At 42.1% G+C, this 14,638-nt stretch overlaps 1 protein-coding gene across 3 annotated transcripts in view; it reads right to left on the bottom strand.

Moving 5' to 3' along the window:
* Nucleotides 1–14,638, bottom strand: part of DNAH14 (dynein axonemal heavy chain 14) — a 215,191-nt gene that overhangs the window by 181,028 nt on the left and 19,525 nt on the right. For all 3 annotated transcript variants that reach the window (XM_075863387.1, XM_075863386.1, XM_075863388.1), the window contains exons 5-7: nt 12,252–12,367; nt 11,264–11,431; nt 8,871–8,983 (exon numbers count right to left, since the gene is read on the bottom strand). In XM_075863387.1, the coding sequence (XP_075719502.1) occupies nt 8,871–8,983; nt 11,264–11,431; nt 12,252–12,367 (397 nt within the window). The remainder of the gene's footprint in view (nt 1–8,870; nt 8,984–11,263; nt 11,432–12,251; nt 12,368–14,638) is intronic.

Genomic DNA, 14,638 nt, shown 5'->3' on the forward strand with positions numbered 1-14,638 from the left:
GGCGCTGCAATGTAGATTACAGTAACGTTTTTTAATTTTAAAAAACGAGCATTTTTGGCCAAGTTATGACCATTTTTGTATTTATGCAAATGAGGCTTGCAAAAGTACAACTGGGCGTGTTTAAAAGTAAAAGTCCAACTGGGCGTGTATTATGTGCGTACATCGGGGCGTTTTTACTACTTTTACTAGCTGGGCGTTCTGATGAGAAGTATCATCCACTTCTCTTCACAACGCCCAGCTTCTGGCAGTGCAGACACAGCCGTGTTCTCGAGAGATCACGCTGTGACGTCACTCACAAGTCCTGCATCGTGTCGGACGAGCGAGGACACATCGGCACCAGAGGCTACAGTTGATTCTGCAGCAGCATCAGCGTTTGCAGGTAAGTCCATGTAGCTACTTACCTGCAAACGCTGATGCTGCTGCAGAATCAACTGTAGCCTCTGGTGCCGATGTGTCCTCGCTCGTCCGACACGATGCAGGACCTGTGAGTGACGACACAGCGTGATCTCTCGAGAACACGGCTGTGTCTGCACTGCCAGAAGCTGGGCGTTGTGAAGAGAAGTGGATGATACTTCTCGTCAGAACGCCCAGCTAGTAAACGTAGTAAAAACGCCCCGATGTACGCACATAATACACGCCCACTTGGACTTTTACTGTAAACACGCCCAGTTGTACTTTTGCAAGCCTCATTTGCATAAATACAAAAATGGTCATAACTTGGCCAAAAATGCTCGTTTTTTAAAATTAAAAAACGTTACTGTAATCTACATTGCAGCGCCTATCTGCTCCAATAGCAGATAGGGGCTGCAAAATCTGGTGACAGAGCCTCTTTAAACACATCTTAAACACATCTAATATGAGTTTTACATATAAATTTGGTAATCAAGAAATTGAATTTTTGGATGTACAGTGGAGGAAATAAGTATTTGATCCCTTGCTGATTTTGTACGTTTGCCCACTGTCAAAGTCATGAACAGTCTAGAATTTTTAGGCTAGGTTAATTTTACCAGTGAGAGATAGATTATATTTAAAAAAAAAAAAGAAAATCACATTGTCAAAATGATATATATTTATTTGCATTGTGCACAGAGAAATAAGTATTTGATCCCCGACCAACCATTAAGAGTTCAGCCTCCTCCAGACCAGTTACACGCTCCAAATCAACTTGGTGCCTGCATTATAGACAGCTCTTACATGGTCACCTGTATAAAAGACTCCTGTCCACAGACTCAATTAATCAGTCTGACTCTAACCTCTACAACATGGGCAAGACCAAAGAGCTTTCTACGGATGTCAGGGACAAGATCATAGACCTGCACAAGGCTGGAATGGGCTACAAAACCATAAGTAAGACGCTGGGTGAGAAGGAGACAACTGTTGGTGCAATAGTAAGAAAATGGAAGACATACAAAATGACTGTCAATGGACATCGATCTGGGGCTCCATGCAAAATCTCACCTCGTGGGGTATCCTTGATCCTGAGGAAGGTGAGAGCTCAGCCGAAAACTACACGGGGGAACTTGTTAATGATCTCAAGGCAGCAAGGACCACAGTCACCAAGAAAACCATTGGTAACGCATTACGCCGTAATGGATTAAAATCCTGCAGTGCCCGCAAGGTCACCCTGCTCAAGAAGGCACATGTACAGGCCCGTCTGAAGTTTGCAAATGAACATCTGGATGATTCTGAGAGTGATTGGGAGAAGGTGCTGTGGTCAGATGAGACTAAAATTGAGCTCTTTGGCATTAACTCCTCGTCATTTTTGGAGGAACAGAAATGCTGCCTATGACCCAAAGAACACCGTCCCCACTGTCAAGCATGGAGGTGGAAACATTATGTTTTGGGGGTGTTTCTCTGCTAAGGGCACAGGACTACTTCACCGCATCAATGGGAGAATGGATGGAGCCATGTACCGTCAAATCCTGAGTGACAACCTCCTTCCCTCCACCAGGACATTAAAAATGGCTCGTGGCTGAGTCTTCCAGCACGATAATGACCCGAAACATACAGCCAAGGCAACAAAGGAGTGGCTCAAAAAGAAGCACATTAAGGTCATGGAGTGACCTAGCCAGTCTCCTTAATCCCATCGAAAACTTATGGAGGGAGCTGAAGATTCGAGTTGCCAAGCGACAGCCTCGAAATCTTAATGATTTACAGATGATCTGCAAAGAGGAGTGGGCCAAAATTCCATCTAACATGTGTGCAAACCTCATCATCAACTACTAAAAACGTCTGACTGCTGTGCTTGCCAACAAGGGTTTTGCCACCAAGTATTAAGTCTTGTTTGCCAAAGGGATCAAATACTTATTTCTCTGTGCACAATGCAAATAAATATATATAATTTTGACTATGTGATTTTCTGTTTTTTTATATATAATCTATCTCTCACTGGTAAAATTAACCTAGCCTAAAAATTCTAGACTGTTCATGTCTTTGACAGTGGGCAAACTTACAAAATCAGCAAGGGATCAAATACTTATTTCCTTCACTGTATACGTAACAATAGAGGGGGGTGCAATTCAGACTAAAGGCTATCGAAAACCTACAGCTACCAATACACTGTTACGATATGATAGCTATCACCCTAGACACATAACTAAATCCTTACCCTATGCTCAATTTTTACGTTTAAGACGAATTAATAGTAGTGATTTGACATTTTATGAACAGGCAGATGAGATGAGTCAAAAATTGGAAGCAAGAGGGTATCCAGTACATTTGGTAAAAGAAGCTTTAAATAGAGCTAGTAAGATTAAACAGACATCATTATTTCATCATAAAAAACAGAGTCAAAAAACTCCCATCAAAAAAGATCAGAGATTTATTCTATCCTTCGGTTATAGCCCAATGAGTGATGTTATCCGAACTAGTATTCGAAAAAATTGGCACCTAATTGAGAATGACCCATTACTTATGGAGGTCGCAATTAGGAAACCAATAGTATCCTTTCGTAGATGTAAAAATGTAAAAGATATATTGGTCAGAGGTCGGTTTTCCCAAAAAGAAAAGTGCAAAGAGAATTGGCTGACAGCTAATAGTCCAAGGGGTAACCATAGATGTGGACAATGCAATTATTGCAATTCCATAATACGTACAAGGAACCTGAATTTAGGGGGCATTACGTTTGAAATTAATGGATTAATAACCTGTAGGACCCAATATGTTGTATATGCAGTGATCTGCAACTGTGGTAGATTTTATATAGGAAAAACTATACGACCTATGTATGTAAGATTTCGTGAACATATACGATCATTAATTACATGTGAGGGATGCCCTAGGTTGATACAACACATGCAGGAGAAACATGAAAATAACGCTCGATGCATGCGATTTGTGGGCATTGTTCACATTCAGCCATCGGCGTTAGGAGGAGACAGACACAAATCTCTATTGCAAAGAGAGGCAGAGATAATTTCTCAGACAGGTGCGCTAGGACCGCTCGGTCTCAATGATCGGAACGATCTTAGTTCGTTCTTAACATGAACCTTATTGTTTTTAGATAATTTAATACTGAAGTATTGACATTTTAAGATTAGAATGTATCAGATGAATGAATCGCCAAAGTATACTGTGCATTTTCCTGCCTTTTTTAACTTTTGTTATGTAACAATGTGTACTAATTTGTAAATAAAAAGGCAGGTGAAGGAAGTGACGCCAGGACCTTAAGAAAGCGTGTACGCACGTGAAACGGCCGTAGGCAATTCCACATCCTGACCGAGATCTTTTTGTAATAAAGAAATTGTTTTGCCAGCTTCGGTGAGTGCCTCGATTATTCCTCTACAAATATACATATACATAGTCATTACATACCTATGCAAACTCCATATATACATAGTCACTACATACATACACACACTCCATACATACATATACAGTCACTACATACATACATATACAGTCACTACATACATACACACACACTCCATACATACATACATATACAGTCACTACATACATCACTCCATACATACATATACATAGTCACTAAATACATACGCACACTCCATACATACATATACATAGTCACTAAATACATACGCACACTCCATACATACATACATACATACATATACATAGTCACTAAAACACACACACACACACACACACACACTCTCTACATACATACAAATAGTCACTACATACACACACACTCCATACATACATACATATACATAGTCACTAAAACACACACACACACACACACACACACACACACACACACACACACTCTCTCCATACATACACATAGTCACTACATACACACACACTCCATACATACATACATACATACATACATAGTCACTACATACATACACACACACACACACACACACACACTCCATACATATACAGTCACTACATACATATACACACACTCCATACATACAAATACATACATACATATACAGTCACTACATACATACGCATACTACATACATACATACATACATACATAGTCACTACATACATACACACACTCCATACATATATACATAGTCACTACATACATACATACACACATATACATGGTCACTAAATGCATACACACACTCCATACATACATAGTCACTACATACATACACACACTCTATAAATACATATACATAGTCATTACATACCTATGCAAACTCCATATATACATAGTCACTACATATATACACACACTCCATACATACAAATACATACATACATATACAGTCACTCCATACATACATACATACATACACACACTCCATACATACATACATACATACACACACACACACTCCATACATATATACATAGTCACTACATACATACATATACATAGTCACTAAATACATACACACACTCCATACATACATACATACATATACATAGTCACTAAATACATACACACACTCCATACATACATAGTCACTACATACATACACACACTCTATACATACATATACATAGTCATTACATACCTATGCAAACTCCATATATACATAGTCACTACGTATACTTATATACACACACATACATACATACATACATACAAACATACATAGTCACTGCATACATACCCAAACTCCATACATACATAGTCACTACATACATATGCACACTCCACACATACATATACATAGTCACTACATACATACACACACACACACACACACACACACACACACACTATACATACATATACATAGTCACTACATACATATGCACACTCCATACATACATATACATAGTCACTACATACTGTGAGACAGTGACAGGTAAAGTCATTGAGGGAAGGTACATTTCCCCTAGAATCCTGTCATATGTATCCTAGGCTCCAGGGAATGAGTAGTTCTTGCAATAGAAAGCTCTAGCTTTCCAATCTCGGCTTAAGGAAAAGCCGGAAAAAGGGCCTGGAGTTGGATTGGAGAAGAGCAGGGCGGGTTCCCCAATCCCTAGTCCATCTCTGTTTGTAGGACAAGGCTGCTGCTCAATTAGCTGCACCTGTAGCCTGTGTATAAAAAGGTGCAGACACAGTGTGTGGGAGTCTCACCCCTGACTCAGACTGGAGACTACTAAGGCTGGAGTAGCCTGTATTCTATGTGAGTAAAGACCTGTGTTACTTTGTGTCCAGTGCCTGGTAGGAAGGCAATCGGTATAGTTAGATAATATCTTGTTTAGTTAGTGCTCAGACGAGCAGGATTTATTTTGTATTTTGCCTTGTTGTACAAGAGGCTGTTTCTTTGACAAGAATAAAAACACAGGCAAAGCCCTGTTATGACTTTTAATGCACGGTGTCCCTGTCTCTGGCTACAAAGAAACCGCTGTACCAACCTCTCCTGATGCTAAGCCCTCACAATACCTATGCACACTCTATATATACACATACATACATACACCCATACTCACAGCATACAAGCACTCCCACATGAGAACAGTTACATACCTTCTCACATATATACATGCTCACTACAGAAATCCACTTATGTACGCTCACTACATCCATCCACGGATATGTACACACTCACTACATATATTTACCACTTAGGCTACATTCACAAGAACGTATCAGATTCACCCACATGTAAAACGCGTGTGAATCTGGTCCGTGTGTTTTGCGTTATGCATCAGTGTGATTTGCGAGAGGATTGCGTTATTGACGCACTCGCAAATCATATCTTTTTTTTTAATTATTATTTTCAATTGAATTTATGCGCAAATCACGCACCGCACATGGATGTGTGAAATCAATGGGTCCGTGTGCTGCGTGTGATTTCTATGCGCAGCTCACGGACGTTATTCACGTTCGTGTGAATGGGCCCTCATACACATTCACTATGTACATATACACCCACACACGCATATATTATGAAGTCTGGTCTCTTTCTTCTGTTTTCTGGACATTGAGCCGGGAGTCCTCTGCATTATGCATCAGCCGGTACATAGTAAACCTATATCACTCATTGGTTTACTATATACGGGCTGACTTATAATGCAGAGGCCACCCGGCGGCCCTTCTCTGCTCTAGGGCTTATTCACAGGTAACGGTATTTAAGCATGTCTTTCCCAAAACCACTGTTTTTTTGGCGCAGTTTTGTGAAAATCTGTAAAAAAAACGCGAAAAAGCTGCAAACTGTGAATAAGGTGAAAAGAGACAGTGGAGGTGGTGGGAGCTTGGAGGGAAGGGTAATTTTGCCATGGTACAGCAATAGTGCCGCTCTCTTACTGACTATGTAGCACCGGTCCTCTCTATATAATCGTCAGGTTGTAACATCATAATGTGATGATTATACAAATATTTACAATGGATGTGTATCCAATGGCGGATCATCATAGGGCGTTTTGGGCGGCCGCCCGGGGCCCGAGGCTCCCGGGGGGTCCATGGTCGCCCAAAGTACAATGTAGTTTTGTCACATTTTTGCAGCGAGTTTGCCGCGGATCGCGGCAAAAAACGCGATGAGATGGCATTGTATATGTCCTGCAAAAGGACCTTTAGACATAAGGTCACATCACCTCATCTCTGAAGTTCTTACTACTGTTTAGAGACCTGCTGGTCACATGACCGCAGGTCCTTGAGCAGCAGCAGCAAAATTCCACAGAGAAGACTGAGGTGAGCTGCTATGTAAGTATGAGTGGATGGATTTGTTTAAGGGGTCTGTATTTATGGGGTCTGGTGTGGGGTCTGTATTTAGGGGGCATAGTTTGGGGACTGTATTTAGGGGGTCTGGTTTGTATTTAGGAAGTTTGGTGTCTGTATTTGTTTAAGGGGTCTGGGGTCTGTATTTAGGGTGTCTGAGGTCTGTATCAGTTTAAGGGGTTTAGGGTCTGTATATTTAGGGGTCTGTGTTAGTTTAAGGAGTCTGGGGTCTTATATGTAGGGGGTCTGTATTAGTTTGACGTTTGGGGTCTGTATTTAGGTGGTCTGATCTGGGTTCTGTATTAGTTTATGGGGTCTATTTAGGGGGCCCGTTCTAGGGTCTGTATTTGTTAAGGGGTCTTTATTTAGGGGTCTGTATTTACGGGGCTGGCCTGGGGTCTGTATTAGATTAGGGGGTCAGGTCTGGGGTCTGTATGTAGGGGGTCTGTGTTAGTTTGACGTTTGGGGTCTGTATTTAGGGCGTCTGATCTGGGGTCTGTATTAGTTTATGGGGTCTTTATTTAGGGGTCAGACCTGGGGTCTGTATTAGATTAGTGGGTCTGGTCTGGGGTCTGTATTACTTAAGGGAGTCAGGTCTGGGGTTATTATTAGTATAGGGGGTCAGGTCTGGGGGTCTGTATTAGTTTGAGGTCTGGGTCTGTATTTAGGGGGTCTGTATTAAGGGTTCTGTATTAGTTTATGGGGTCTGTATTTAGGGGGTCTGGTCTAGGGTCTGTGTTAGTTTAGGGGTCTTTATTTAGGGGTCTGTATTAAGGGAGTCAGGTCTGGGTTCATTATTTGTGTAGTGGGTCAGGTCTGGGGTCTGTATTTAGGGGTCTGGTCTGAGGTCTGTATTTATTTAGGGTGCTTGTTCTGGGATCTGTATTTGTTTAGGTGGGTCTGGTCTGGGGACTGCAATAGTTTAGAAGGTCTGGGGTCTGTATGTATTCTAATTAATTAGTCTGAGTAAAAGGGGTTGTCCGGGCACATCGATAGGTCATCAGTATAAAAACCGGTCCGTGCCCAGACAACCCCTTTAATGTATTGTCCTGGGCTTTGGTGTCTGAATTTATGTGTTTCTATAGGAGGCTGGAAATGGCTGCAGAAGTGATGGGCAAAGATGTCTCATCAGGAGAAGTCGTCATAACGGTCTGCTTCAGATGGAGAGGAAAAGAGAATGACTCCCATCAGAGAAGACGTCACTTGTGAGTCACTGGATCTCTAGGGGATCTGTCCCCTCTCCTGACATGTCTGTTGTAGGAAATCCTTGTATTCCACATAAAGTCTTTGTGTACCCAGGACTAATAGACAAAAGCGTGTTACCATTCCCATTGTCAAGAGGAAGTGTCCCTGAACAGTGTGAGACTGTCATTGATGGTTGGAGACTGTCAGTATGTAGGGACACAGCCCATTGACAAGGGGAACCGTAACAACCATTTTCAATGCTCGAACAAAAACGTGGTGTTCACTATAGACGCGGCGGTGGGGAAGGGGGGCCCAAGTTTGTGGAACGGCCCACGGCCAATGGTCTACTTAATCCACCACAGTGTGTATCATAAAACAATACATGAAGAGGGAAAATCTTACTAGAATGTATGCCATTTATACTGTATAAACCTTCGACCAACAACACTGATATAGTAAAATAAGTCAAAATAAGTAAGTAAAATAAGTCAGTAAATATCTAAAAACATAAATATTATAGTGGTGGGTTGGCAACTTCGTTTTTTTAATCCAGATGATTAATAGTTAAATATGTTACCTGTACTGGGAGAATGTGCGTATATCCTTTATTGTATAATATTTCTCCCTCTCATATAACCACTCGGTGACAGGCACCGTCTCCATGATCTCTGCTCCTGACACCATCATCATCTGCACAATGAAAGAAAGGAAAGAATAAATCCGTCATTATATAGGGATCACCTACTCGGCCATAATAGGGTCCTGTGTAGTACAGATCTATGGTCCATAGTGTAGAGACACACAGAGGTGAACTTCTCACCGACTCATACGGAAAATAAAATTGTGGCATGCTGTAGTTGGGAATATGGCGCCTCGGAGGAATTATACGGTGGCACATGGGAGCGCCTACAAGTCCGAAATAGAGACGCTGTGCCATTCTATGTGATCTAGTATAAGATCCGTACTCAAGAAAACTATTTTAAGATATATTAGCAATTAAATACTCCCAACAATGATGGGATTATTATTAGAAACCTTTAAAATACTGTGCGGAGGAGCACTGGCCTTAAAAAAAGTGTCCACTCTTCAAAAACATCTTATTCTTTTAATCTAAAAAGGATCAAAATTCTTGCTAATTAATTACTCAATACATCTTCATGGCGATCAGAGCTTTGTTTTTCTGACACAGAGCTCCAAATCCCCTGCAAAGACATAGACCAAAAAAAATAACCTTCTGACTCCCTGCAGCCACCACTAGAGGGAGCTCACTGCATACTGGTAATACATTCAACTCAATAATAAAACAGTATGCAGTAAGGTCCGTCTAGTGGTGACTGCAGGTAGCCAGAATCATATGGTTTGAATGTATGTGTGTATACAGGGGATTTGGAGCTCTGCATAAAAAAAACTGAGCTCCAAACCTATAAAGATACTGTATATTAAGAAATTCATCAGCACATAACTATGGACCTAGTCCAATTTAAGACATATTTGTTAATAAAATGCACCAAAAAGAATAGATGTTTGCAACTCCTCCAAAAGGTGCATGGCTTAGAGAGAAAGGGGTGTGGCTTACAATGCGCCAAAAATGTTTTCGCTAAAAAAGTGGTCTAAAGTACGCCAGCCAAGAGGTGGTATAAAGTTAGACAGAAGTGTCCGCATTTATCATTCAGCATGAGGCACTGTGATACATTTAGCAAATTGAGACTTTTAGCCTTTTTACGTCGCGCCAGCCACTTTTGTGGAAAGGGGGCGTGGCATTGCAAAAGGGGGCGGAGTCACACGGGCCCAAAAAAATTTCTTGTAATTTACGACAGAAAACTGGTGTAAATAGTGGAAATCTATGCCACCTGGCTGGCGTAGATTTCACTCTGTGGAGTGTAGCAAGGTAGGGGCCAGAACGCCAATCATGTTACCTGCCACCCGTTCACCAACCATCATCGGACAATTAAATATGACAACATGACACGGCTCACACAACGTACTGATGCCGGGCAGCGGCAGGACGTTGTATGTAATGCACCACTGATGAAGTTGAGTGATGGGTCACCTATAAGGACCTGACACTGGTCGGTGTCAGGACCTTGTTTGAGACGCGCGGCATCCTGAGGGGACCCGGAGGCGAGAGGAAGAGGGGTGACGTGAGTATGTTTTTGTTTTTTTGTTTTAGGGGGGAATGGATGGCGCACGGCTGGATGAAAGATGCAACAAATTTATTAAGAGGCGTTCACCTCTATATAAATTTGCCACATCTTGCTCCAACATTCTTTCTATTAAGACTGGCGTATGAAATGCCAGTCTTAATAATTTTCCGACAATTAGTAAATTTGCCCCATTGTGTTATAAAGTGCACAAAAAGATACATGAGATTAGAAAAAAAACTTATTTTTTTCTCAGAAAGAGTGCCACACTTGCCCATTGGTTGTTTCTGGTATTGCAGCTCATTTAAGTAAATCCTGTAATACCAGCCTCAGCCTATAGAAAGAAGTGGCGCTGTTTCTGGAAAAAATACCTTTTCTTATCCTGGACAACCCATTTAATCTATGAATCTAAACCAAGCTGAGGAAGATTTGCAGAACATAAATGGAGTCTGTCAACTTTCTAGACATTTAAAACTAATGATAACTTTCCACGGTGACATCCGGACCACAATATAATGAATATAAGGGGAGACAAGCGGACAGATGGCTCATAAACTGAAGTCAACACTAATTACATAGGATGATATTGCGGCTCTGTGAGCTGTGTCGTAATCAGATGTGCTTCATCACAACACAAGCAATTACATGCCTTATGTATATTGGGTGTTTTAGGTTTAAAACGAGTTCTCTTGGAATACCACAGAATTTGAATGCAGCTTTGGATGTGACTGGAGTATAACCTTCCTCAATGTCAGAAACAATTGCATTTAATAGAAGGACACTAGTGATAAATGTTTCCTATGTACCGGTATATGTTTGCAGTGCTTACCTTAGACACATATGAAGCGCTGACGGTCCAGTACACGTCACACTGTACAGCGGTAGAAGCTGGAACAACCTGGAGATCATAAGGATCGTAGCGAGCGGTGGGGAGGCCCTCAGATCTAGGCAGGCAATATATAAATTCTCCTGTGTCTTCTTTTATAAGAGTGTTCTCCTAAGAAGAAGAAGCCAAAGACATTTATTGACAAGACCAAGCCTGATAAATACCAAACAATTCTGTGTTAATTAAAAGATCAAAAGGGTTAAAGGAACACTTCGCCATTGATACCTCTGTTATGCCTAGTGCCGGTCCTGAGGGGGCGGAGCATGACAAAAAAATTCCTGTTGGTGATATTTAAATCCCAGTGTCATGCCCCGCCCCCTCAAGCCCTGCACTAAGCATAATACGGTCAATCAATTGTGCCCGGAGTGTTTCCTTAATTTAATGACAGTGCTCTTAGTTCCTTAGGTACCTCAGTGTCTTTATGAAGCTTTTTCCATCAATTCGCAGCCGTATGTGCAGCAGACCTCTCCTTCCTAATTCACTAATAGCAAGTTACCATTGTCTGCCATATTATAGATACAGTGGAGCAGCAGCCCGGTCACTGGTCACTGTGTCTACAAGTCAGCTAGCTCATATTACACTTTCCACTCCCCCCCCTTCTAGAGACACACAGACAGCTTGTAATTACCAGCTTGGGTAAGATATTTAAGTTAGGGCCTGTTCACTTCACCGTTCGCTTTCCGTTCCGGGGTTGCGTCGGAGGTTTCCGTCGGGTGAACCCCGCAACGGAAAGTGAAAGCACAGCTTCCGTTTCAGTCACCATTGATATCAATGGTGACGGAAACATCGCTAATGGTTTCCGTTCGTTACCATTCCGGCAGGTTTCCGGTTTTCCGACGAAATCAATAGCGCAGTCGACTCCGTGTGAACAGGCCCTTAGTTTAGCTGCCCAGCCGCCCGCCCGCCCGCTTAACATCCCCCCACATTTTACCTTTAGAAGTCTCTTATATTTATTGGCCTTGCTGATGTCACGTTCAAGTTGGAGACCCGGTGTTTTCCAGCCGAGCCCGGCTCTGGCTTTATGAATATGAGACATTACGCTGTTATCTGAAACATAAGACATAATTAAGACCATCAAGATCTAAGTTGGGCCTCATTTATCAAAATGGTCTAGCAGAAAATATGTCCTTGTTGCCCATAGCAACCAATCAGAGCAAAGCTTTCACTTTTCCAGAGCAGCTCAAAGGGGCTCCCCACTTTGGACAATCCCTACTTCTTAGTAGGGTCCCTTGACAATAAACTTAACACAAAGTGTGCTCCTGCTGGGACCTCCAGCAATCAGCTGTGATCTGTGGGGAAACCTGGCAGTAAGTGTTCAATTCCCCTGCAGCGCCACCACAGGGGAAATGAAGTATTACACAGTGTCTATTCATATCAATGTGTTGTCTGTGTAAAACAGGACAGGACAGGTCCTCTAGAGAGGACAAAAGGACAATTCCTTTAAGAAATTAAAGCTGAGCCCCGATGATTTGCTTTGTTAATTCCTTCAGAAATTTTGAGGCAGACTTTGACCTGCCTGTAATTTTCGCTGTTATGCGCCGCGGGCAATAAAATGCAGCTAAAAACACTTTCTCTGCCTCCCATTGATTTCAGTGGGAGGTCAGAGGCGGAACCGCGGCATTGCGTTTTGTTTTTTTACCGCAAACTACTAAAAGCCGCCGTGGAAAAAAAACTCCTCCGCCTCCCATTGAAATCAATGGGAGGCGGGTTTGGATTTTTTTTTGCATAGGATTCCGACGCAGTTTCTGCATCAAAATCAGCACCAAAGAACTCTGTGTGAACTGGGCCTAATAAGGATAAGGCCAGTTTTTCTACTAGACCATTTTGATAACCGAGGTCTATTATTTAATATTTGCGTAGCCCCCCCCCCCCCCCCGGCTGTAATACAGTGACGGTGTTGAATGGCACTCTGCTCACAATGTAACCAAAATCTCTTCACAGTACCAAAGGGGTGTAAGCTCTCTATAGGGTGTAAATCAGAGTGACTTCACCAATGTCATCATTTCATGTGTATCTAAGCCCTAAGGCTACATGCACATGTTGCGTAATTTGATGTGAAAAATCCACATCAAAACTGCAGGTACGTAAACGCAGGTAATTCTGCAGGTACAATCCGCACTCAATACTGCGGTTTTATTTAGGCGTTTTTAGGTGCGGTCTTTAAATTTTGATGCGGAAATAGGTGCAGTTTTTATGCTGCAGATTTTGGTGCGTTTTTTATAAACTTGTCAGATACAATTCGGAGACGGAAACGCAGGATATATTGACACGCTGCAGATTTTAGAATCCGCACCGCAGGTCAATTTAGGTGCGGAAAAATTCTGCGATGCGTAGAAGAGATTGCTTGACATCTCATTTACTTTGTTGGTTAGTGTATTATGCTGCGAATTTGCCGCAGGAAAATCTGCGTGGCAAATCTGCACGTAATACGCATCGTGTGCATGGGGCCTAAAATCATCTGCATTGTTTTGTACTTTTATACAGAATCTGTACTGAAAATCCAAAACCGCAAAGTCGAAAATCTGTTGTATTAAGCTGTTAGGCCGGGTCCACACGTAGCGTAAATATTGAGGATTTTCCGTAACGGATTTAGTTGCGGAAAATCTGCAGCATTATATAGTAGCAGCAAAGCGGATGAGATTTGAACAAAATCTCCTCCACACGCTGCGTAAATGATAAACGGAAAAACCGCTCAGAAATGAACCTGCAGTTTTTTAATCCGCAGCATGTCAATTGTATTTGCGTAATCGCTGCTTTTTTGGCTGAATTCAGACGACCGTGGTATACGTCCGTGTGATGTCACGTGACATCCGTGACGACTGTCACACGAACGCACGTTTTTCAATGGTGTGAAAGGTCCGTTGAAAAATAGAACATGTCCTATTTTCTTCCGTTTTCACGGATACCTCGATAGACTCAAGTCTATGGGGATCCGTGAAAACAAGGCCGGCACGGGTGCAACTTGGACGTGAAAAACTTCAGTTTTTCACGTCCGAGTTTCCCCACGCTCGTCTGAGTTTGGCCTTTGTTGCGGCTTTTCTCCATTGAAAGGGGAGGTAAAATTTGCGATTTTTGTGGCGGAAAAGCTGCGATTCCGTCGCAAAAATCGCAACTCAGAAAAAAAATAAATCTTATACTTACCCAGAATTCTCTGCTTCTTCATCCAGGCCGACCTCCTGGAATGACGTTTCATCCCATGTGACTGCTGCAGCCAATCACAGGAGGACAGGCTGCAGGAGGTCAGAGGGGTGCGTCGTCATGGCTACTGGTAAGTCCGAACATTTTTTTTTTTACCTGCAGCTTTCAGCAGCAAACATT

Source organism: Rhinoderma darwinii, chromosome 4 (assembly GCF_050947455.1).
Source record: "Rhinoderma darwinii isolate aRhiDar2 chromosome 4, aRhiDar2.hap1, whole genome shotgun sequence".
Taxonomy (NCBI): domain Eukaryota; kingdom Metazoa; phylum Chordata; class Amphibia; order Anura; family Rhinodermatidae; genus Rhinoderma; species Rhinoderma darwinii.